This window comes from Scyliorhinus torazame, chromosome 6, assembly GCF_047496885.1.
Source record: "Scyliorhinus torazame isolate Kashiwa2021f chromosome 6, sScyTor2.1, whole genome shotgun sequence".
In the NCBI taxonomy this organism is placed as follows: Eukaryota; Metazoa; Chordata; class Chondrichthyes; order Carcharhiniformes; family Scyliorhinidae; genus Scyliorhinus; species Scyliorhinus torazame.
The window spans coordinates 285618027-285643354 of record NC_092712.1 but is presented as its reverse complement, the minus strand read 5'-3'; the positions used below and the strand labels follow the sequence as shown (position 1 = coordinate 285643354).

The following is a 25328-nucleotide window of genomic DNA, read 5'->3' as shown; positions in this document are numbered from 1 at the left end:
TCAGTTCCTAATGCAAACCCATGGGTCCGCAATCTAGGCCGATGGTTCTAGTGCAGTATTGAGAGAATGTTGCACCATTAGAAAGAAACAAAGTCTTACATTTATATTGTGCCTTTCATGATCACAGGGCATCTCAATATGCTTTACAGCAAATAAAGCACTTTGGAAGTGTCGTCACTGTTGCATTGTAGGAAACATTACTGGCAATTTGTGCAGAGCATGCTCCCATAAACAGCAATGCGGTAGTAACTAGTTAATTTGTTTTTGTGATGCTGATTAAAGAATTAATGTTGGCCAGGACACAGGAAATAACCCCCCAGCTCTTCTTTGAAATAATGCTATGGGATCTTTTACTCCCATTAGAGAGGGCAGAAGGGGCCTCGATATAATGTTTCATCTGAAAACATGAGGCCCACAGCAGTGCAGTGCTCCCTCAGTACTGTACCAGAGTGTCAGCTTTGATATTTGCCTTCAAGTCCTGGAGTGGGGTGAGGTTGTCCTATGATAAAAGTCTGAGTAAATTGGGCTCTGCTGCCTGGAGTTTTGACAAATGTGATGTGAAGTCATCGGAACATTGAATGTTCTGAAGGGGCTTGACAGGATAGACATTGAGAGATTGTTTCCCCTGGCCTGGAAAGTTGGAGAGGTGGGATGAGGGGGGTCACTGTCTCAGGTAGGAGTCATTCATTTAGGATGAGGAGAAATCTTGATAGTCTATAGCCCAGAGACTTTTTGATGCTCAATCATTGAGTATATTTAGTGGGCAGCACGGTAGCATTGTGGATAGCACAATTGCTTCACAGCTCCAGGGTCCCAGGTTCGATTCCGGCTTGGGTCACTGTCTGTGCGGAGTCTGCACATCCTCCCCGTGTGTGCGTGGGTTTCCTCCGGGTGCTCCGGTTTCCTCCCACAGTCCAAAGATGTGCAGGTTAGGTGGATTGGCCATGATAAATTGTCCTTAGTGTCCAAAATTGCCCTTAGTGTTGGGTGGGGTTACTGGGTTATGGGGAGAGGGTGGAGGTGTTAACCTTGGGTAGGGTGCTCTTTCCAAGAACCAGTGCAGACTCGATGGGCCGAATGGCCTCCTTCTGCACTGTAAATTCTATGATTCTATGATATTCAAGGTTGAGAAAGACAATTTTGATCTCTCAGGGGCTGGAGGGATATGGGAAGTGGACAAGAAAGTGGAGTGAGGGCAGAAATAAGCCATGGTCATACTGAATGATGGTTCAAGGGGCTGAAGAGTCTGCACCTACTCCTATGTTTTCTGTTTTTATGCTCTTAACCCACCACCTAATGATTCAGAGGCAAAATTGCTACCCACTGAGCCATGACTGACACTTAAGGTACTTATTTTGGAGGAAACATTAAGCCCAGGCTCCATTTGCCCTAACAGGTGGTTGTAAAATAAATCTATGGGCTGAACAGCAGGGGTGCCCAAGCCAAAATCTGATCAAGGTTGCTCTTTGTGGGTCCATGCAATGAGCAAGTTGGCTGCCACATATATCACTTCATAAATAGCGATTATGCTTTTAAAGTACTTTAATGGTTGATTCTTTATTTTTAAAATTTAGAGTACCCAATTACTTTTTTGCAATTAAGGGGCAATTTAACGTGGCCAATCCACCTACCCTGCTCATCTTTGGGCTGTGGGGGCGAGACCCACGCAGACACGGGGAGAACGTGCAAACTCCACACGGACGGTGACCGGGGGCCGGGATCGAACCTGGGACCTCGATGTCGTGAGGCAGCAGTGCTAACCACTGTGCCACCATGCCACCTTAATGCTTCCAAAGCCCTTTGGTAGTCCTGAGGTTGTGACCGGTGCTATAAAAATTTAAAATCTTCAACTTGCTTCATGAAATGATGCACTGGCCATCAAGGGTACATTGGTTTCATACTGAATCCAGATGGCCTGTCTCAAGTTAATCCTGTTTTATCAGGGCATGTGTGAGCTTAACTTTTATTGAAAATGACCAGGTTGAACAGAGAACACCCATGCCATTCTCAACCAACTCCCCCGCCCCCTCCAGACAACCGTGTTGCCACTTTCCCAGCTGGGAGAGAAGTGGGAATTTAAGATGTGATGGATCATACAACTTGCATTGAAGGGAATGTGAAGACCTGTTCAGTATATTTTCAAGAGGACCTGGAGCAGCATATTGAACAGAATTATGACCACTGCCAATTGGACTTTGAGGCAGACAGAATTGTGATTGCTCGACACAAATAACACACCAAACAAATTAAAAAAGTTTTTTGCTTGGTGCATCAATAGCACATCAAAAATCTTTTTCTGGAAACAGACACTTGCTAAACTCAGTAACAAAGGACTTCAAACGGGGCTTGGAGAGTGTTCGGGCAGTTGTTTACATTCCTCCCACATTGAATTTCTCACATGAAATTGTGTTCCTAAGATTTCTAACTGGATGATAGAGTGAGGCAGTGGAATAGTAGTAATACCACATGACTAGTAATCCAGAAACCCAGGCTAATCCACTGGGGATATGGGTTTGAATCCCAATATGGCAGCTGGTGGAATTTGAATTCAATTTATAAAATCCAGAATTTAACAAAAATAAAACATAGTGTTGTTGTGGGTGAGTTTACAAGGGTGATTCCTGGTGCTTGTAGCACTAAGAACGACCCTGCCATTGAATGGGACCCTGTTTTTATTCTGACCTCGGTGGGTACTTTCGTTCCCGCAGTGAGGAGCTCTGCATTTTTAAATGGCATCCCGATCTCTTGATCCCCCAATGCGGCCCCCGGACCCCTCCCTGCTCTCCCCACCCCACCTCATAAGAGCAGGTCACACCCGGGCCCGATCTCTGGTACGGACAAAATGCCACCTTAGCACCGCCAGCCTGGCACTCTGGCAATGTCCCTTCCTGCCTGGAAATGCCACCCAGGAAGCCAGGCAGTGCCACAGGTGGCATCAGCAGCGCCACCTTGCCCAGAGGCCAACCACCCAGGGGCCTCCAGTCACCTGGGAGAATTCCCAAGTGCCATTCCACCTGGTCCCCATTTGTGGAAATCAGTGCTAAACAGCACCCAGCTGGGGTTTCCTCGGCAAAGGGGTTTGATCCCAGGTGCTGGTTAGATCCGGGTGCCCACTTAGATAAGCAAATGTGGGTCCCGCCCATTGTGGGCAGGATCCAGATCGCAAAGTCTCGTGAGATCCTGCTTGCGGGATTTACCGGCCGTGTTGCGTCCCGAGTCGGGAGTGACACAGCCGTTAGATTGCCCCCCTAGTCTCAGTAATGGTAGCCATGAAAAAAAACACCTGGTTCACTGAGGTCCTGTGGGGAAGGAAACCTACCATCTGCCATCCTTACCTGGCCTTGCCTGCATATGATTCGAGATCCATGGCAATGTGATTTATTCTTAACTGTCCTCAGTTGAAATGCAGTTAAGGATGGGCAACAAATGCTGACCTTACCAGTGACACCCGAATCCCATTAAATAATCATTTTAAAAGCTGCTACAAAGGGAATGGGGGTAAAAGTCACCCTTTCAATCAGCTCCTGCTACATTTCATGATGATACAACATTGACAGTGTTATCTACAGGCAATTAGAACCATTTACGTGCCCCCTAATGAGGGCTGCAAGTTGTTCATACTCATAATGATTGCATCTCATTATAAAGTTCACTCACAGGACAATTCTCCCATTGGGTGAGTGAGAAATCTACTTCAAAACTATCCCAAAGCAACAAAACGTTTGCATGCTGCTTTTGACATTATTTCAGTGTTGAGAAAATGTGTGAATTTCTATGGTCTTGTCACAACATAGTGGTTGCAACAAAGATCAGCATAAAGGCAAAACCACTCACAAGTGATTCAAATCCTTCTCTGTCCTTCCTTTAAAAACATCAACTCCAGCCCACCTTCTAAGGACACGTGGCTACTTGCTTCAAACAATAGGCTGGAATCCAACCATGGGAATAGCAATGAATGGCACAAACACTAATCGCCGGTTGAGTTATCCCCACTCCCCAGTTGAACTGGGCCCACTTATCACCTGATTCTGGCCCTTCTTTTTCTTCTTCTTCTTGCCCCAGCAACCTGAGCTCTCGCTGTCCTTTCCGTTGCTGTCACTGCAAAGAAGCCCGTCGAACTCATCCGTCCCCATCTGCTGTCCCTGGGCCGTTTCCGCTGCCAGCCGATAAGAAAGGTTCCTCAAGATGCAGACGCAGTTCTCAATCGTCTAGGAGTAGGAAACAGAGACCAAAGTAAATCACATTGCGTTACAGGGCTAGAAAGCACAAGAGGCTATTCGATCCACACTGCCCATGCTAGCTCTTTGAAAAGGCTGTCCAATTCGCCCCACTTGACTTACTCTTTCCCCATAGCTCTGCAAGTATGTGTTTTGCAGATATGTATCTTTTCAGGTATCTGTCCAGTGCTCTTTGGAAAGCTACTGTTCAAGTACAGAATTTTACTTGTTATAATTTTGTCTTCATCGTTTGTGAACTTACTGTGAGCCAGAATTTGTTGTAACAGGTCACTCGTGCTGGAAAGGATAATTGGCAGTCATGAAAGGGTTTTAAACACTTGAAATGACAAGAAAACTTTCTGTGCCATTTTTAATGGTTAATTAATGAGCAAATATAGCAAGTTCCTTAAACAAAAGGGAGACTGAGGTTGAGGTGCAGTTTTCACACAGCTAACAGCACCATAGACAGCAATGTTTCGATATTCACATCTAATTGTTCCTTGCCTGAGATTGCAGTTATCCATATTTAAAGGCGAGGGCCATAGTCTTGTTGTTGATTTGACAGCAGGTTCCGGCCAAACATTGTGTCGCAAAATGCTGCCAATCGTTAAAATGCAAGATGTTCATTCTGGGCCAACAAAGGCAGCATGTCAATGTTCAATTATTTATTTTTCCTGTCTTCAATTGACCAGTTCCCCCTGATCACCCTTGATTGATGCTGGGTACAGTTCCACAGGTACAGTCCCCACTGATGGTGGGTGGAAAAACCATCATCCGTTGTAAGAGGGTGAAACATTAACGTCGGATGTCCTCCAGAAGATTTGGGGTGTGAGCTGCTGGTAAGGGTAGGGTTTACGCGCAGGTCAGGGTGAGGGTGGTGAATGTTTAAATGAACCAGCGGCTGAAACTGTGCAACAGGGTGCCACAGCTGTCAGATCCGTGAGGCTGGTATCTGTGAACCCTGCACCGGTTTTATTTCCTCAACAGGTGAGACCTGTAGCAAAAGATAAGACTTGGATTTCCTGCATGTACCTATGAACCATCTCGCATGCTATTGAACAAAATCAGACCCTGGGCTTCAGGCTTTGGATCAATTACATCCCAATAGTAAATGGAAGTTTGTGAATAAATGACACCTGTCATGTGAGAGTACCTTTAAGAAATGGGCGTTTATAAATGGGTGTGTATACAAATATCTGTAGTGAGAGTACCTTTAAGAAATGTTTACTACTGCAGTGATATCAGAGAGTGGGTGGACCTGGGCTGTCTGTCAGCTTTTTACTTTCGTTTTAGTATGTTTGCTGCAGGGTGTGTTTTAGTTTCGTTTTCAGAGCTGGATAGCTGCAGTCACAGCCAGAAGGTGTATTAGTCTCTCTCTCTCTGTAATCTAAAGATTGTAAATCGATCCTTTGGTGATTTAAAACTAATAACTGCTCACAGTAGTGACTTTAACCTGATGTGCTTCTGTTAAAAGTTTTTTAAAAAGTATTATGGATGTTAAAAGGACAGCTTAAGGATTACTTAGTGTTGTATTTTTTGGGGGTTGTATTTGAATTAATGGTTTCCAAGATGTTCACTGTATGTTTTAAAAAGGTTAACTTGAGTTCATAGAATAAACATTTAAAAAATACTTTTCCATTTCTGCTGTACCACACCTGTAGAGTGGGCCCTGTGCTCCCCATACCACAATCTATTAAAAGTTGTGGATCAGGTGAACTCCATGATACACTTGGGGGTTCTCTAAACCCTGGCCCATAACACACCCCTATATCAGTGTCATTTCCCAACATGTAAAAGAGTTTGGTTGCTGTTATATAATTGTTTTTGTACATTTGTAAGTGCAGAAAACTAGACTGCCCAAAATAGTTGGCTTAATATGCTGTAAGCAACGCCTTTGTGAATGGACACTCAATAGCAATGGTTCGCAATGTTTCTCTCACTTAGGAGCCTGCCTGTGATTATGTAGGTGGTGTAAGTTGGTGGCATCTTTCAAGCAATTCCCAACTCTTTTACCTCACATCCTTGACAGCACACACCGACCACCAGACACGGACTCACTGCGCTGCCCTGGTACGAGTGTCTCACACTGTGTATTACCTGTCCCCCCAGGAGAATGCGGCCCACAGCCGCAGGGAGTGGGGAAAGACCGGAGCGGGCCCGCCGGACCTTACTGTCATGGAGCAGAGGACATTGGACCGAGTTTCTGAGGTGGGAGAAAAGGCAGTCTCTGAGGCCGAGATTAGCATGGCATAACCGAGTGAACCCCCAATGCGTTGCGACGTCCCGGTGGCAGTTGAGTCACCCTCCTGCCCATAAGGCACCTACTAGCGATCTAACCATGCGTGTTGACTTTGGCCTTGCAGGGTCACCTCCCGACAAGACAGGACCAGCTGGTGGCCCCTGCATCCAGCTGTAATTCTGCGACCCTCTGAGTGACGTGGCTACACCACCCAGGGTATCGCGGCCCTCGCCACAAGCCCGCAACACCCTGGAGCACACGCCCAGGGACAACGCTGACTTTGGGTCACTGCTGTCACCTACACCCTCGACCATCCCAGAGACACTCACCTCGGTTGGGTACTCTCATGAAGAGGGTGTGACGGTATTGGCCATGGGTCAGGATGTCCAAGGCCTGGGACACTGGGCAGGATTCTCTCAGCCCAGACCGGGCTGGAGAATTGCTGGGCCTGATGCGAATCGCGCGATGCCGCCCCAACGCCGGTCCGTCAATTCTCCAGAGATCGGGAAATCGTCGACATTGGTGCTGGCGCAGTCACCCAGGTCAGCTACCGCTCACCAACCAGCCCCACCCTCATCCCTCTTCATTGCAACCCACCTGGGGACCCATCGAGACAGAACGTTTGGTCATGTAAGGCTAAAACGTTCACAGCAATTAAGTTAACATGGGTGAGGCATATACGATAGTGTTAGGGGATAGAGCACAGTCATTGTACATAGATACATAGAAGATAGGAGCAGGAGGAGGCCTTTTGGCCCTTCGAGCCTGCTCCGCCATTCATCACGATCATGGCTGATCATCCAACTCAATAGCCTAATCCTGCTTTCTCCCCATAGCCTTTGATCCCATTCTCCCCAAGTGCTATATCCAGCTGCCTCATCATTGCACTGTCATCAATAAACACATGTTCACTGACGTTCCGAGCTGCCGCTGCCCTCTGTCCGTTGGGTGTGGGATGGGCTGGGTGCAGAGGGTGTGCCAGTTGGGTGGAGAGGGAGGGTCCACATGGTGTATGACCTATCACAGCACACTGTGGCCCCCAGCCCTGATCCAAGCCCCCCCACCCCCAGTCCAGAATGATTGGGGCCCGTGTAATCATAGCAGGTTTGCTGGTTCCTCCAATCCTAAGCAACCAGAGCCACTCGAGTTGCTGTGTAGTGGATTATTTGAGTTGGCACTCATTACCCTGACTATCTATTGCCATTCCCATGCTCCCCTTTGTGAGCTGTTCCTGGGCATCAAAGAATACCTACCTCTGCTCCCTAATGTCATTGTGAAGTACTTGCACAGCCTTACCCTTGAGTCTGAGGCCTCTTGATTCTAGATGCACTGTTTTTTAAAAGAGGATGCAGACATATACTTGAAGTGCACAGAATTATTGCTCTTAAAAGGTGAGCTCAAAATAAGTTCAGTGATTCTGATGTTAATGCTCATTAGCATTATTTAAACGAGAGACGCACTGTCAGCGTGTTGCTCTGCTTTGCTGCTTCTATGTAATTATACAGTAAATATATTCAACTATTAGATTTAGCTTTGACTGCGTGACATTTATGGTTTCTCACAGTGGACAACAGTGTTCTGGGAATCTCAAATGCTCTCTCTTGTATTGTAATGTAAGGAGTGGATTAAAATTAGCCCAAAGGGATTCTCTGTCATTCACAAAATTATAAAGATGAAACTTTAGTTCAGAAGATAGTAGGCGGGATTCTCTGATCCGCCAGCCACGTGTTCCTCAGTGGCGCGCCCTTGCCAACAGCGGGATTCTACGTGCCCGCCACCTGCCAATGGGATTTCCCATTGTGGCCACCCCTTGCCGCCGGGAAGGCCACAGGTGTGGGTGCGCAACCGAGAATCCCGCCGGTGGAGAATCCCGCTGAGTGTGTCCGCAATGGAGAATGCTCATGATCTTCACAGGGAAGTTAAAATAAATTTGAAAATGCCCGATTGCAATCCTGATTGTGTTGTGGTTACACACAAACTAAGACAATAATAAATACATTTTAAACATGATTCGTATCCTGCCATTTGTTCGTATTTTTTCATAGATGCTGTCTGTGCATTCATTAAGAATAATTTTGGGTAACAAATAAATCTTTTGGAGGTGAAATGATATTTCTGTGCTCAGTGTCTCTGCAGTCAAACCGTCCTGACCCCCTCGACCCCGGATTCTCATCAGTTCTGCTGCACAAGGCAAAATGAAATCTGAAAGTGGCCATACCTTGCTGTCAATCTCGCTACTCCCCAGAGCGGATTGAATCACATAAAGCAACGCATCGGTGAGGCCGTCGCACTCTCTCATCCTTCTCCGTGCCTCCTCGCCCGCAGAGCTCACATTCCTGCAAAGGGGGTACATAATACGGGTCAGTAGCAACCCCATACTTGTATGCTTGCTCCCATGATTCGTATCCTGGGATTTGCTCGCAGCAGAATCCTGCGATTTAATCTACAATTCCTGAAGGCTCTAGGACAATCGTAGCATGTTGCCAATGTAGATGGGGAGACGTTTAACCCAAGTAGCTCCCTTGATTGTTTGGTAATTTCCAGAAAGATTGTCATGGAGCACAGGGCAAGTAATACATTTCCCATAGCAGAGTTAAAGATGTTCGAGCAATTTGGTGCGGAGACAGATGTTGTAGCCTTCGCCTCGTTGATCGCCCGAAGGTGGATCCTGTTAGGGTGGAGATCAACCTCTCCACCTTGAGCCCTGGCATGGCGGGGGGACCTGCTGGAATTCTTGACTCTTGAGAAGGTCAAATTTGAACGGAGGGGAAAGATGGAGGGGTTCTACAAATCATGGGCATTATTCATTATGCAATTTGGAGAATTGGATTACATCGAACATTAGGGGGGGCCTGGGAGGGTTGGAGGGAGGGGGACTGTATGAGTTAATGGTGACTATGGGTGATTCCTGATTCCTTTTTGTCATTTGTTTATGTTAACATGTGGGATAATGTTTTGGGGTTTGGTGGGAGGATGGGATCGTTGTTATTGATATGGGGATTGACATTGCATTCGTTATTGATTATTGTTTATTGTTGGGTGTAAATTTGGGAGAAAATGTGAAAAAGGAGGAGAATAAAAAGATTTAAAAAAAATTTATATATTTGTTTGAAAATAGTTTATTAAAATATAGCATTGCTTCATTATGCATGATAGGTCTTCACTGTAGATGGAGTTACTTTGATGCATTAATGAATAGTTGCCTCTCAAACTGAGGCCTAATTTGGTGTTCAAGTTTGAAGACTAAACGATAACATATGTAAGTGCAAATATTACCCGAAAGCCAAACCGTCAAATCATGAAGTTAAACCTTTACTTCAAAAGTGGGATACTAGAATACAGCACTGCGCATGGTTGGTTCCTGAAGACAGAATCATCAACACCTTTTGCTCAAACACAAAGCGTAAAGATTTGCAACATTGAGGTTATTAAAATATTAATCCCATTGTTTGACGAGGAGTTTTGCGCCATGGCTCTTTTTTGCTGATCTATGAACTGACTCTGAAGTGATTAAGCCTCAAATCCCCAGGAAGCTATTGAAAAGTCAAAACAACTGTGGCTTCGAACATCCTAATGTGTCTTAAAAGAAATCTATAATACTTCAGAGCAAAAAACTGTGCGGGATTTATTTCTTTGTGCCGTTCTCATCTGGGCTTGGCATTTGCAGGTAAAAGGGCAGTTGTCCTTCCGTCAAAATCTTCCGAAATAAAAGACCTTCCTTGCCTTCAAAATTAATGTAAACTTTGAACCCAAAATTAAATCTTTAATTTTTGCACCAGTGGGCATCAATGCTTGCAACAAGAATTGCTGAGGTAGGATCTCCTTGTAAAAGAAATGGGTACCATATCGCTTTAATCAAGGGTCTGAGCGATCTCCTGAACCAACTCCAATCAGGTTGGAGAGGATTTTCCCAATTTCTTTCCCCCTAATTCAACTGGATTTTATACTTGTTTTCTTGACTTTCCCAGAAGATCACACAGTTTTGGGGTGGGATGGGGAGTGTGTACATTGTGATGAACAAGACATTACAGTTGTGTGGGACAAGCTGGATAAACCAGAACAGTGGAGGGCAACCTGCGGCCTAGGGACTATATGCGACTCATGTGGGTTCTGAGTGCGTCCCACAAGACATTTTGTTGACTACGCGCCCACGCACAGGATTGCCACATTCCACTGATTTCCGGCCGCATAGTTTTTTTTTCCTGCCGGTATGGCTGAAGTGATACGGATGTAAAACAAAGCAAATAAAGTGATTTGCACACAACATTGACTGTGAGAGCCGTGCGCTCCCTCTGTGTTCAAAGAGTATATATTTATTTTGTTTTTACCATTTGAAGTTGATCATCCTATTAATATATACATTAATATATAAATGATTAGGTATTCTCTATAACTCATTTTGAAATATTCAGCATGTATTAAACGTATTAATCTATTCATGGAGTCATGGTTAGTGAACACGACTGATTTCAATCTTGTGGTCCACTGATTTGAAGGAGGGCTACTCATGCAGCCCACTCACTAACCTAGGAGCCCATCACTGAACCAGAGGGTCTTTTCCTTGATCGTGTAGATCCTCTTTTAAGTAGTTGAGATCTACTGATGCTTATGGCAGCAGAAACTGTCATGCACTCTCAACAATTTGATTCACTCCGCATAATAAAAGGAAGTGCTGGAAACACTGGTTACAGCAAAGTGCTACGAGCCCTGACAACATCTCAGCTGTAGAAGACTTGTGTTCTAGAATTGGCTGCACCCCAAGCTTCAACAGATACAGCAGAGCCACAAAACTAGTATTACCCAAAAATGTGAAACATTGCTCAGGTACGTCCTCTCCACAAAACGTAGGTCAAATCTGGTCAATTATCACCCATCAGCCTACTCTCAATCATCAGCAAACTGTTGGAAGGTGTCACTGACAGCAATAGCTGAGTCCTAATGTTCAGTTTGAGTTCCCCCATGGAACCCTGCTCCAGAACTTGTTGCAATCTTGTTCTAAGTATGGACAAGAGAGACAGATTCTAGATATGAGATGTGAGTGACTGGCCTGAACATCAAGGCAGCATTTGACCGAGTGTGACATGAAAGAGTCCGAGCAAAAGTCAATTGGAATCGCGAGGGGAAAATCTCCACTGGTTGGAGTCGTACTGAGCTCAAAGGAAGATGATTGAGGTTGTTGGAGATCATTCACCTCAATCCCAGGACATTGTTGCAGGAATTCCACAAGCCCATCTATCTTCTGCTGCTTCATCAAAAACATTCCCTCTTTCATAAAGTCAGAAGTGGGGCTCTTTACTGGTGACTGAACAAAGTTCAGCACTTTTTGTGATTCCTCAGATACGAAATCAGTCCAACACCATTTGCGGCTTGTTAAGAGTTGGGCTGTTAAATGGCAAGTATAACTCATGCCACATTAGTGCCAGGCAATGATTTTCTCCAACAGGAGGGAATCTACTCACCTCCCCTTGATGTTCAACAGCATTACCATCATTGAATCCCTCAACATGCGGGCAGGGGTTAACATTGATCAGAAGCTTAACTGAACCAGCTTCATGAATACTGGGGCTACAATAGCAAGTTAGAGGCTCGGAATTCGGCCGCAAGTAACTCATCTCACCAAAGCCTGTCTATCATCGGAGAGGCACAAGTTAGGAGTGTGATGGAACATTCTCCATGTACCTGGATAAGTGCAGCTCGAAAAACACACAAGGAGGACAAAATAGCCCACTTGATTGGCACTCCATCCAACAGCTTAAACATTCATTCCCTTGACCACAGGTGCACAGTGGCAGTAGTGTGTACCACCTACGCAATGTGCAGCAGTAACATACCCAACTTCATTCAACAGCACCTTCCAAAACATGCAATCTCTACCACTTTGAGGACAAGGACAGTATGACCTGCAAATTCCCCTCAAAGCCTCACACCATCCTGACTGGAACCATATCACTGGTTCTTCACTGTCACTGGGTCAAACCCAGTTTCTAAAGGCAGTGTGGGTACACTACATGGACTGCAGCGGTTCAAAAAGGTGGCTCACCGCTATCTTGTCAAAGGCAGGTAGGGATGAGCAACCAATTCCCGTTGTGCTAACGACGTTCACATCCCATAAATGAATGACATAAGAACAATAATCTGGTCTAGATCTTCCCTTTGCAAGGAAAGGATGGATATCCCAAGCAGTAAATGTATTTTATTTAAAGGTATAACTTGATAAAGCTAAATTTGCAATTCCGTAACAATACTGTAACCAGCAGGTCTGCAGTGAAGGCCTACCCATCTGTGAAAGCTCTCTCAAGTGACATCCCTTAGATTCAGTGAGTAAACCAATTAATTCTTTACCAAGCATTAATGGCTGCCTGTTCAAACAGATGTTACGTTCTACCAACCTTCTTCTTACAAATGTCTGAGCTCCGTGACGGTTCTTTCTCAGTGGGAAGCTATTCATGACACAAATATGATTCTGTGACAATGTGCCTAAGTGGAATTTGTAAACAATTATTAAGATACTCTACTCACATCATCCACCGTGCCAGCCAACTGCTCAACTGTGTCTAAGCCGCATGAGCAGCTTTGTTCCTCACTCTGCTTCCCTGTGCCCTATGCCAGCTGAGCATAGGCTGCACGGAACTGCTGAGCTGGCTGAGGGTGGCCAACCTGTCTGGAGGGATGCATTGTGGGCCAGGAGACGTGTTTCGGATCCTTTGATCCATGCCCATGTCCACTTTGTCAGGTCTCGAAAGCAGCAACCGCTGCAAGCTGCCAGATTAAGACCCGATTTGCAACACTTGGTCAGGGCAGTAAGATTGGAAGGGCCAAATATAGGGTTGCCAACCCTCTTGAGATAGCAGGGAGTCCACCAGACTAGTCACCTGCCGGTGGCATTTAAAAGCAATCTGGGAGATTTTAGAAGGCAAAAAGGTTGACTTTTCTTTTTAATCTTTCCCCGTACCTGTTACTGGGAAAAGAATGGACACACTGATAACATGAACATAAATCCGAGGTGATAGGATTGTTTCCTGACATTATCTTGGGGAAAGACACACATTTCAAAACAATATAATTCACCTCGGTCGGTGCTTAGAAGTGTGGGGTATCACGTCAGCTTGCTTTCAAGATAGGAGGTGTAGCTTAGTGTAAGTGCATTGAGAAGAGGGGAACAAAATGATAAAATAAAATATAATCAACATCAGAAACATTTTAGACTTCACTAAGATATGATGCCTATTTTTAGCAGGATTCTGAGTCCAGCTGTGTCCTATTTTTCACATGAGCACTCAGACAATTATGAAAAGGCTGCAGTAGGGCAAATTCAAATGAACTCTGAGCGAACATGAAAATCAAAAGTATTTAGCTGCTCATCAAGTCTCCAGGATGTCCCAAGACGTCTCCCAATGAATTACTTTTTAAGTGTTGTATTGAAGGCTAGAGGAAACTCCATTGGCTGAACACCCACCACTTGATAGGCTTTTCATGGGGTACATTTTCTTTTCTTTTTAATTGCATTTCGCCAGAATCATACAGGGCGAAAAGGTTTAAATTAAGAGACCAGGCTGCACAGACAAGTCTTGCATTCCCTTGAGCTCGGAAGATTAAGAGGCAATGTAATTGAGATGATTAATTAGAGGATTTGATAAGGAAAGTATAGGGAGCACCTATTTCCTCTGGTGGGGAAATGCAGGACAAAGGCACGTTTAACATTGGAATGAGAGCTAGGCCGTTCAGGGGTGAAGTCAGAAAATACTCCTTTACACAAAGGCTGATGAAAATTATGGGTCTCTCAAATCCAATTGTCAAGGCGAGGACAATTATAAATTTCCAGACTGAGGTTGGCAGATTTTAGTTGGGCCAGGAAACAAAGGATTACAAAATGAAGGTGGGTAAATGGTGTTAACATTGAAAATCGGCCATGATAGAATTAAATGGCAGATCTAACCGACGGGCTGAAGGGTCTACTCCTCTTCCTATGCTCATTCATGCACTGCTTCCTGCCACCAAGACCAAACGTTGGTCCTGAGCCCGCCCCAGAAAGTGGCAGAATGGCAGAGAGGATTTTACCAATGGCAGCCAATTAAGAGGTTGCTACGGGGGAACAGCCATCCCAGTAAGGTTGGCAGCCTGCTTTTCTGAACTGCTGGCCCAATCAGAAGGCTAGCATCTTGACTGCATCGTCGAGAGAGGTGGCTGCTGCTGAGGCTGCAGGGGAAAATATCGAGGTGCCCTTAAAGGAGCAGGATGAAACGTCCTTTAGCCGCTGAACTCAAGCCGGGAGGCCCTGGCAATAATGATGGGCGAAACCCTCCAGCGGTATTGTTGGAGCTGCAGGGCAGCCATTGCTACTGGAGGGCCCCTCCAGGGGACATGGAGCCTTCAGGGAGGAAGGTCCCACCGCCCTAGTTCAAAATTCCACTGGGAGGCTGCCTTGCCCTACCTGGCAGACCCGCAATGTATTGGGGAGTTTTCTGACATTGGTAAAAGGGTCGATAATAGGTCAGTTAATTGGAATAATTGGTTGCCCATCCCCGGTCGACGGGCAGCTCAACCGCTGCTGTCCCAGCCTTTTGAAATATCCAGCGGTAACAGGAAAATGTTGGGCTTCTCTCCCTCCACCTCCTGCCACCATTTTACCAAACCTTCCGCCTCCCAGCCCATCTCCATGGGGTTTGTAAAATCCCTGCTGTAACTTTCAAAACACTATTAAGTAAGATTAAGTATTGGGAATGGTAATCATTTGCCTGAACATGCTCCTCAGTAATTATTTTTTTCAGGGGAAAGAGACAACTCATTTAGAAAAAATATCAAAATCCCATCAATACAGATCCTTTGTGGGATCCTGCATTCATTCAGGTTAATTGCTAAACGAATATGAAGAAGGTGCAGCATAATCCACAGCAAGGATTGGGACTGTTGTTTTACATTCTGTGAATAGTCCCATCCATGATCAGGCAATGTAAGGTGACATCCATCAGCTCATTGCGACCATTAAATCGATAGGAAGCAAGCCTCTGAATCGAACAAAAGTCACAAAAACAGGAGCAAAACCAACCAAAGACACAGGACGGGATCATCCGACCCCCCCCCCGGCCGGGTCGGATGATCCCCGGGAGGCGGCATGAATCCCGCCTCGCCGCTCCGACGCCGGCTGCCGTATTCTCCGGTGCCGGTTTTCGGGCGGGGATCACGCTATGCCTGTTGGGGGCTGTTGGCAGCAGCACCCCCGGCAATTCTCCGGACGCGGATGGGCCGAGTGACCGTCGGTTTCTGAAAAGTCCCGTCGGCATGGATTGCACATGGTCCCACACGGCGGGACCTGGCTGGTAGGCTGGCTGGTGTGGTCCTCGGGGGGGGGGGGGACGCGGGGGGATCTGACCCCGGGGGGGGGGGCACGGTGGCCTGGCCCACGATCAGGGCCCATCGATCTGCGGGCAGGCCTGTGCCGTGGGGCACTTCTTCCTTCCGCACCGGCCCCTGTAGGGCTCCGCCATGGACAGCACGGAGATGACACCCCACTGCGCAGTCCGGTCTGCACATGCGCTGAACCACGTCGGCGGTTCTGTGCATGCTAACTCGCGCAGTCCATTCGGCGCCGACTGCCGCGGCGCCAACCCCTCCAGCAAACCAATTCCTGTGTGGGCCGCGGTCCTTGACCTCATTTACATAGGTAAAAGGGCTGACATTTGTTTGAGGTGGTCATTGGTGGCAGCCATAAAATGACCTTTAACAATATGGCCGCACCTGTAATTTAGGCGCAAGTCGGACATGGGACTCCGCATCTGAAATGGGTCTTGCTGTTCTCAACTTAGCACCCCTTTTACCAGCCAGAAATGCAGACAAAGCCTGGACCAATTTCTACCCTGGATTGCACACCAACGTTCGCTGCAGAAAATATTCGTCCTCTGAAGTTTATTAAAGTAATTCTATTTCAGTTGAATTATGGATGAAAGCGAGCTTTTCTTACAGAGTCCTGAGGCTGGGCGACACTTTATCAAAATGATAACGGCATAAATCAAGGGCTGTAATCAACACAAGTGCTGCCACTTCTGAGATGTAAACTAATCCCAGCTCCAGAAGGGACCATGCCATGGAAGAATTATGTAATCGTAACTAATGCTGTACTTCTCTATTTCATGTTAGTTGATGCATTTTACAGCTGCTACAACTACAATACCAAGGTGCTCTCCAGAGCATTTTCAGTGATTAAAAACAGTGCAACAATATTACAAATTTATGAGCCCAACAACCATTTTAATATGTGCACATGCTTCATTTTGTTTTCAAGCAAGCAGATTCATACTTTCATTTCCTAGCTCAGAAAAACCCCAGGATAGATGAGCACGTCAGGGGAAAAACAATCGCATCATTTTTCTCCACACTGTCCATCCATACTTTATGCAGCATTTTGCACGCTGTTATGACTAATAAGGCTATCAGCTCTGGCTGCGTGTGCATTCCTTGCCTAAGCATCGGCTAGCCATTCTATTGGGCCAGGTTTCTTACGCTGATTCTGTAAGAGTATTGCGGATCGCAAAAGTGTAATTTAACATCTTGAGCACAGGTCAGCTTCAACTATTCCGGTCCCATAATCAGAATGGGAGGGGCACTCGGGATGATCAAACTGTGAGGCTATTTCCTGAACTGTCGATTTTCATTTCCAAGCATCAAACCATCAGATCACCAGATTATAAAAGAGCAACATAATCACATGTGAGACGAAGGTTAGCCGAATGCCCCTGATACTCTTCCTCTCGGACTCCTGCCCCGCTGGAAAACTGAACCAAATTCCAACCCCATGCAGCTGATCTCCGGTATCGGCGCGATGTCCGCCGACTGGCGCCCAAAACGATGCAAATCAGTTGGGCATCGCGCCGCCCCAAAGGTGTGGAATGCTCCGCATCTTGGGGGGCCGATCCCCAACCTTAAGGGGCTAGGCCCATGCCGGACGAATTTCCGCCCCGCCAGCTGGCGGAAAAGGCCTTTGGTGCCCTGTCAGCCGGCGCGGAAATGACATCTCCGGGCGGCGCATGTGCGGGAGCGTTAGCGGCCGCTGACGGCATTCCCGCGCATGCGCAGTGGAGGGAGTCTCTTCCGCCTCCGCCATGGTGGAGACCGTGGCGAAGGCAAAGGCGGAAGGGAAAGAGTGCCCCCACGGCACAGGCCCGCCCGCAGATCGGTGGGCCCCGGGGCCAGATCGCCCCGCGCCCCCCCCCCCCAGGGCCCCGGAGCCCGCCCGCGCCGCCTTGTCCCACCGGTAAGGTAGGTGGTTTAATCTACGCTGGCGGGACAGGCATTTTAGCGGCGGGACTTCGGCCCACCCGGGCCGGAGAATTGCGCCCCCGCCGAATATCCGGTGCCAGAGAATTCGGCAACTGGCGGGGGAGGGATTCACGCCAGCCCCCGGCGATTCTCCGACCCGGCGGGGGGTCGGAGAATCTCGCCCCAGAATTTCATCCCACTTAGAAAGCGTCAGAAAGTTTCCCCATGCCGGATGTGGCTCAGTGGTACCAGTCTCGGCTCCGAGTCAGAAAGTTGTGGGTTCACGTCCTACTCCAGCTCTGGTTTGCAGAGCAATACAGAGGGAGCTCTGCACAGATAGAAGTGCCATCATTTGGATGAGATTAAACTGAGGCCCTATCAGGTATGTGTAAAATATCCCGTGTTGTGATCTTGAAGAAGAGGAGAGAAATTATCCTCGGTGTTTTGGCCACGATTTATCCTTCCACGAATAGTCGTGCTCTTTCCAAGGGCAGGTGCAGACTCGATGGACCGAATGGCCTCCTTCTGCACTGTAAATTCTGTGAACAAATTCTATTACTCTCATTGCTGTTTGTGGGAGCTTGCTGTGCAAAAATTGGCTGTCACTTTTTTTCCACTACAGCAGTGTCTACTCTGCAAAATTACTTTGAGATCTCCCGAATTTGTGAAAAGAGAAAGATAAATGAAAGTTCTTTCTTTCTTCCATTGTTGAGGCAGAGACAAGAAGACCATTCAACACGGAAATGAATCGGTTTCTGCGCAGGCATGGTACATTGCCGATAATGTTATTGGACTAGCAATTCAAAGGCTAATGACTATGGGTGGGATTCTCCGTTGTGTGTCCGCTTCGCTGCCAGAGAGGACGTGGAATTTGACTGTCAGCCAAATCTTCATCCACTGCAATGGGAAGGGAGAATCCAAGTCTATAAATCCCATCTTGGCAAATGTGGGGCTGGATTCTCCGGTCGCCGACGCCGAAATTGGCATTCGCCAATCGGCCGGAGAATTAAAGTTCCCGACCAAATTGGGGGCGGCGGCGCTTTCGCGATGCTCCGTCCCCTCCAAAGCGGCGTACTCGGAGATTACGCCGCGCAATGTATCGATGGCCTCAGGACATTGCCTGAGGCCTGCCCCCCAATGCTCCACCCCCAACCGGCCGAGTTCCCGATGACGTGGGATGCGTGTGGTCTCATCTGTCGGGAACTCGGCGTGGCGGCTGCAGACTCAGTTCAGCGGCGCCACAGTCAGGGGAGGGCTGATCCGCGGGCAGCGGGGTCCTCATCAGGGGCTGGGGGCACTGTTGGCGGGTGGTACGGGGCACGCGAGCCGGCCGAAGGAGGGAACTATTTCGCGGGCCGGGTCCACAAGCGGCCGCCGCCTTGTTGCACAGTGCGACCACTGCAGGCCGCCGGTGTGTGCATGCACGGCCATGGACTCGGCAATTCTCCGGGCCATATCGGCAGCTAGAACGGGGTGCTCGGCGTTGCCTTCCTGCTAGCCCCCAACAAAACAGGGAATCGGTGGCCATTTTACGCCATTTTGTCTGGCATAAAACGCCACCATTCCCACGTCAGCGTGGGGACACAGCCCCAGAATTGGAGAATCCAGCCCGGAGAATTTCAATTCAGTTAACTAACGAAACATAGATTTTTTCCCCCAAAAAAGCTAGCATCAGAAATGGTCATTATTCAACCACAGGATTGTGGTAAAACTCATCTGAGCTCACTGATGTCCTTTAGGGAATGACATTTGCCACTCTTGCCCTGTCTAGCAATATTTTCCTCCAGCCATTACCATTGACTCTTAACTGCCCTCCGAAATGGCCAAGCAGGGACAATTAAGGTTCGGCAATAAATGCTGTCCTTGCCAGCAACACCCATGCCCAGTGAATGAATTCAAATCAAAAAGAAAGAATATGAGAGGGTGCGCAGTGAAGGCAGGGGAAATGGCCAAAGGCTTTTTTGCTTGCGCTATCTTTCCTGTGATCACTGTAACCACAGTGCAGCTCCGCGCTGCCACGCAACATTCCATCTAGTGACCTGACTGAGAACGGGCTGTGACTTATCCGGTTGACAAGCAAATTGGAGTTGAAAAAGAAAGGCAGAAACCCACAAGGGCGGTCAGCGCCTCTGGAGGAAATAAGTTTAAATGGTGGGCAACAGTCTGGATGAGGGCCAAACGCGTAAATGCTTCAGCTGTTTATCTGACGTTTTTCTGAACACATTTTGAATGATTTGTCTGGTAATGGATATTGCTGCACAAATTATAGCTTTCATTCACAAAATACACAGGGAAGTGTAATCAATACCATAATAAGAGGCAGATAGACAGGGCACTGTGTATTGCTAATAATGAGGCTAACTATCCATTACACTTTTCACCCAGTGAAGGTCACTTTGAAATGTGTGTATGCAGCCTGAGCACTATTTTGCTTCAAAAGGACCAATCTGCACCATTAGTATAATGGTAACGGATTTAAAAATAAACTCATCCTGCTAGCGATGGAAACCTGCGCCACTCCTGAATGACAGACTAAAATTGCTCTTCAATTAAGTAGCTTCCACTTCCTATCCTTTAGTGCGTGGCTTATACCAGTAACAAGGCCTGCCAATAAACAAAAGATTGTAAAAGAGGTCAATGACAATCCATCAAACCTTTTCATTGAAAATTCCGAAACTCTCCACCGAAAACCTGTGTTTGGACACGGAACATCGGCCGAGAAAGGAAAAGAGCCGAGGCTGATGAAGGTTCAGGGTGTTCCATGGTGGCATATTTCGGGAATGAGACAACACACCAACAGTCATCATCTATCATTTTGTGTCACCGATGAACTCTTGTGCTGGTTTTACAACATTAGCAACAGCTTGCATTTATCTCGTGCATACAATGCGGCTGAGGAGTCTCAGAGAGCCTCAGAGGAGCATTACAAAAGTAAATTGGATAACAAACCACATTTAGAGGTGTTAGGGATGCGTTCAGGGGTAGGGCCTTGCCTAGGCAGCTGAAGGCACAGTCAGCAATGGCGGAGCAATTCAAATTGAGGATGCTCAAAAAGGTCAGAAATCTTTTTGAGCAACAGGTATCTTAGGGGGCCGAGGCCATTGTGCAGCTGGAGGAGATGTCAGAGATAGTGAGGGCAAAGCAATGGAGGAATCTGACGAGGACGAGAGTTTTAAGATGGAGTCGTTGCTTAGCTGGATGCCAGTGTAAGGTTAGTAAGCGCACTTGGGGTAATGGCTGAACAGACCTTGGGGCAAGCTAGGACACAACAGCAGAGTTTTGGATTACCTCAAGCTTGTTGAGGGTAGAACATGGGAGGATTGTGTTGGAATAGTCAAGACCATAGAATTTACATGGAATTTACAGTGCAAAAGGAGGCCATTCGGCCCATCGAGTCTGCACCGGCTCTTGGAAAGAGCACCCTACCCAAGGTCCACACCTCCACCCTATCCCCATAACCCAGTAAGGGCAATTTTGGACACTAAGGGCAATTTAGCATGGCCAATCCACCTAACCTGCACATCTTTGGACTGTGGGAGGAAACCGGAGCACCCGGAGGAAACCCACGCACACACGGGGAGAATGTGCAGTCTCCGCACAGTGACCCAAGCCGGGAATCGAACCTGGGACCCTGGAGCTGTGAAGCAATTGTGCTATCCACAATGCTACCGTGCTGCCCATCGGTAAGAAAGGATGAGAGTTTCAGCTGCTGATGTGCTGAGGCAGGGATAGAGTTGGCAGTATTACAGAGGTGGAAAAAGGCAGTCTTAGTGATGGCACTCAATATGCCACTGGGAGCTCCTCTCAGATGCCAAGTACAACACTAAGATTGTGAACAGTCTGGTTCAGCCTGAGACAGTTGCCACGGATAGAGATGGGGTCAGTGGCAGGAAAATGGAGCTGGAGAAAACTTCTGCTCATCCAATATTGGATGTTTGTCAAGTAGCCTGACAATTTAGAGATAATACACTTTCAAGAGAAGCGATGGTTAGGTAGACTGGCTGATGTAAGCGTACAGGTGGATGCTGATGCTTTATTTAAGCATCAGTAACGTTTTAAAAAGTTTTGTTTAAGTATCCTAAAATAAATCAACATGATCTTCAATCTTGACTGTTGTCTGACCCCTATCGACATGTCAGATAATTGGTAACACTCTCCCTTTTGAAGCCTGTGGGTTCAAGCCCCTCTCCAGAGACGTGAGCACAAAAAGTTAGGTTGGCGTTGCATGGCCGTACTGAGGGGGTGCTGTACTGTCAGAGGTGCTGCCATTCTGATCAGATGTTAAAGCAAGGCATGGCCTACTATTTCAAGAATACCCCTAAGATCCCATAGCACTGTTTTAAAGAGCAGTGGAGTTCTCCGCAGTGGTACAGCCAACATTTCCCCCTCAATCAACATCACTAAACTAAGCAGAATATCTAGCCGTTTTCACATTGCTATTTCTGGGAGCTTGCTGTACACAAATTACAACAGTACACTAGTCAGTACACATCAAAAGTTTGTCATTTACTATAAAGCACTTCGGAACTTTCCAGTGTTGTATGAATGCAACGCTTTTCTTGGTTTCTTACGAATGGTCACAGATGCTAGTCTTCAGCCAACTTGACTAGATATCAAGAAGCAGCTGAAAGCCCGGGGATACAGTAAAGGGTAAGCACTCCAACAACATTCCAGCTATAGCACTGATGACGTGCGCTTCAGAACTAGACGCACCGCTAGCCAAGCTGTTCCAGTACAGTTAAAACACTGGCACCTACTCGTCAAAGGGAAGAATTGCCCAAATATGTTCTGTTTACAAAAAGCAGCACAAATCAAATCTGGCTAATTGCTGCCTCTACTCTCCATTATCAGTAAAGTGGTGGATGGTGTCACTGACAATGTTGTCAAATAGCACTTACTCACCAATAGCCTCGACACTGATGCTCAGTTTGAGTTCAAACAGGATCAGTCTGCTCCAGATTTCATAACAGTTTTGGCCCAAAAATGGAGAACAGAAAGAGCTAAATTCAAAAGGTGAGGTGACAGTGACTGCCCATGGCAAGTCAAGGCAGCATTTTACTGTGTGTGGCATCAAAGAACCTGAGTAAGGGCGCTAGCTAACCAAAGAAAATCAGAGTCCGTTCTGAGGTGGGATTAGCCGGGTAATTCCTGGCCCTTATACCACCAGGAATGACGCTGCTAACTAACGGCACTCTGTTGCTATTCCCGGCCCCGACGGAGAATGTTCCCCAAGGCCACACTTTAGCGTCATTTCCTGCACTGAGGAGCTCCTTGCAGCAAGAGATTTGAAAATGGTGTCTGAATCTCTCGACCCCCCACTCCGACCTGACCCAGACTATCCCAACGCCCCAACTTGCCTATAAGGGGGTCCTCAGGTCCCACGCACCCCACCTCACACAGGCTGAGCACCTCCTGGGCTTAATGCCTGGTGTGGGAAAAATGCCATCCTGGCACCCTGGCAGTGCTTATGCCAGCCTGGCTGTGCCACCTGGGTATCCTGGCAGTGCCAGGCTTGCACTTGGGTGGCAGCACCATGGTGGCACTGCCAAGGTGCCAGGCTGACAGTGCCAAGATGCTCAGGTGGCACCAGCTGTGCCAGCGTACTACGCTGCTTGGAGACCGACCACCCGGGTGTCGCCAATCGTCTGGGATACCGCAAGCAAGCGCTGTTCCACCTGGTCCCCGTTTGTGGGGACTAATGCTGAATGGCACCTGGCTAGGGTCTCCTTGGCAAGGCTGATAGATGCCGGGTGGCCATTCGATCCAACGTTAGCATAACTAAGTACAACAATGGACGGGACCCAGATCGCCACGTCCCGCAAGATCTGGTTAGATCTCGTGAGGCATAACGGGCGTCGGGAATCCTGGGTGAGGCTTGATAGCTTGGGCTGATAAGTGACAACATTTAAAACACACAATTGCCAGGCAATGACCATTGCTAACAAGAGAGAACCTAATCATCTACCTTTGATATTCAAAATCATTACCATTGGTGAATCACCCACCACCAATAACTATTGACCAGAAACTTAACGGACCCGCTAAATAGGTCAGAGACTGGAAATTCTGTGACGAGTAACTCACTTCCTGACTCCTTAAAGCCGGTCCACCATTTACAAGGCACACTCAGGGGAGTGGTGAACAATCCCCGATTCCTGGATAAGAGCTGCTCCAACAACACAGGAAGCTTGACACCATCCAGAAAAAAAGCAGTCTCCTTGATTGACAGCCCATCCATCACCTCAAATGTTCACGTTCCTCCACACCCAGCACACTGTGGCTGCAGTGTGTAACATCTACAAGATGCACTGCAGCAACTTGTTTAGGGTATTTGTGGCTATTGTCCCTCTAAGGGCAGCACAGCTGAGTCAGGGTCACCTGATTTGGTCACCAATTGGAACTCAGAGTGGGTAATCACCCCAGGGGGTGCAGTCCCCTCTTTATGTTCAATACTCCTAGTTTCTTTTGAAGTCTTTAGTTTCTGTGTCTCTTACGATGGGAATCCCTCATGTTCTTACTGGACATGTACATCGCACATGAAACCTTCACTTCTGTTGTCTTAACTTCAGCCAAACCCTTTTGGCTTCACTATTGACCAGGTCTGTCCCCGGTGAAGTGTTGACTTATTTCCATTCTGAAATACGCTCATTGTCCTTTTGGGTCTTTCATTGTCTCCTTCTGGGGTCTTCTTTTGCCCACTTTCTGGGATCACCTTTTGTCTCTTCTTTGAGGTCTTTGTTGTTTCCTCTTTGAAGTCTTTGCCACCGATGGATCTTTTTTGAGAGTTGCCCTCCATTTGTAGTCTGTCTTTTGCCTTTTGGGGGGGGGGGGGGGGGGTCTTCAATTGCCTCCTATCTGAAGTCTTGAATTGCATCTTCTTTGAGGTCTTTGTTGCCTATTGACCTTTTTTAAGGGTTGCCCTTTATTTGGGGTCTTCATTAATTGTCCATAGGCGTCTGTTCCTTCTTGTGGTTTCAGTTTTAAGTGCATTGCCACTTGAGATATATATCTCTTTAAGGGTATTGCCGCTTTAAGACTGTGTAGTGATCTTTTTTCCCCCACAGAGGCTGTTGCTGCTCGGATACAGTTGGCTTCCCTATGCAGATGTATTTTGCAATAAATGTATCAATGCAGGTTCAGAGTGTTTCAGGCTTTTTCTATTTTTTTTTACTCTCAAAGCTTCTTTCTAGTGCCAACCTTTATTTTTAAGCTTTTGAACTTTTAGCGGCAGCAATTCTTTGCCTTTTATCCAAATTCCTTCTTTTTAAAATTGAAGCCAAAGCTCTTCGAGTTGTCAGCTCCACATGGCCATCTTCTCTTGTTTTTTCACTGTGTGTGTTTCATTATTAAAACTTTGACTCTCCGGCCAATTTTCCAGGTTTGTTTTTCTACGTCTGTTTTTCAGTTTCTTGAATGCACTGAGCATCTTGTAACTGTCCATCTTTTCTGATTTTACGTTATTCAGGGTCTGCAGTACCTCAATATGTCAAATGGGTCTATTCGCCCAAAGAGAGGTGTTCTGGTGAGTACATAGGAACTTAGGAATTAGGAGCAAAAGTAGGCAATTCAGCCCTTCGAGCTTGCACCGCCATTCATTCAGATCATGGCTGATCTCTTCC

General features: G+C 47.1%; 1 protein-coding gene across 7 annotated transcripts in view; it reads right to left on the bottom strand.

Annotated features, from left to right (window-relative positions):
• LOC140425471 (catenin delta-2-like) overlaps positions 1-25328 on the bottom strand; it is a 1686689-nt gene that overhangs the window by 146879 nt on the left and 1514482 nt on the right. For all 7 annotated transcript variants that reach the window (XM_072509780.1, XM_072509779.1, XM_072509782.1 and 4 more), the window contains 2 exons: positions 8675-8792; positions 4023-4208 (listed from right to left, as the gene is read on the bottom strand). In XM_072509780.1, the coding sequence (XP_072365881.1) occupies positions 4023-4208; positions 8675-8792 (304 nt within the window). The remainder of the gene's footprint in view (positions 1-4022; positions 4209-8674; positions 8793-25328) is intronic.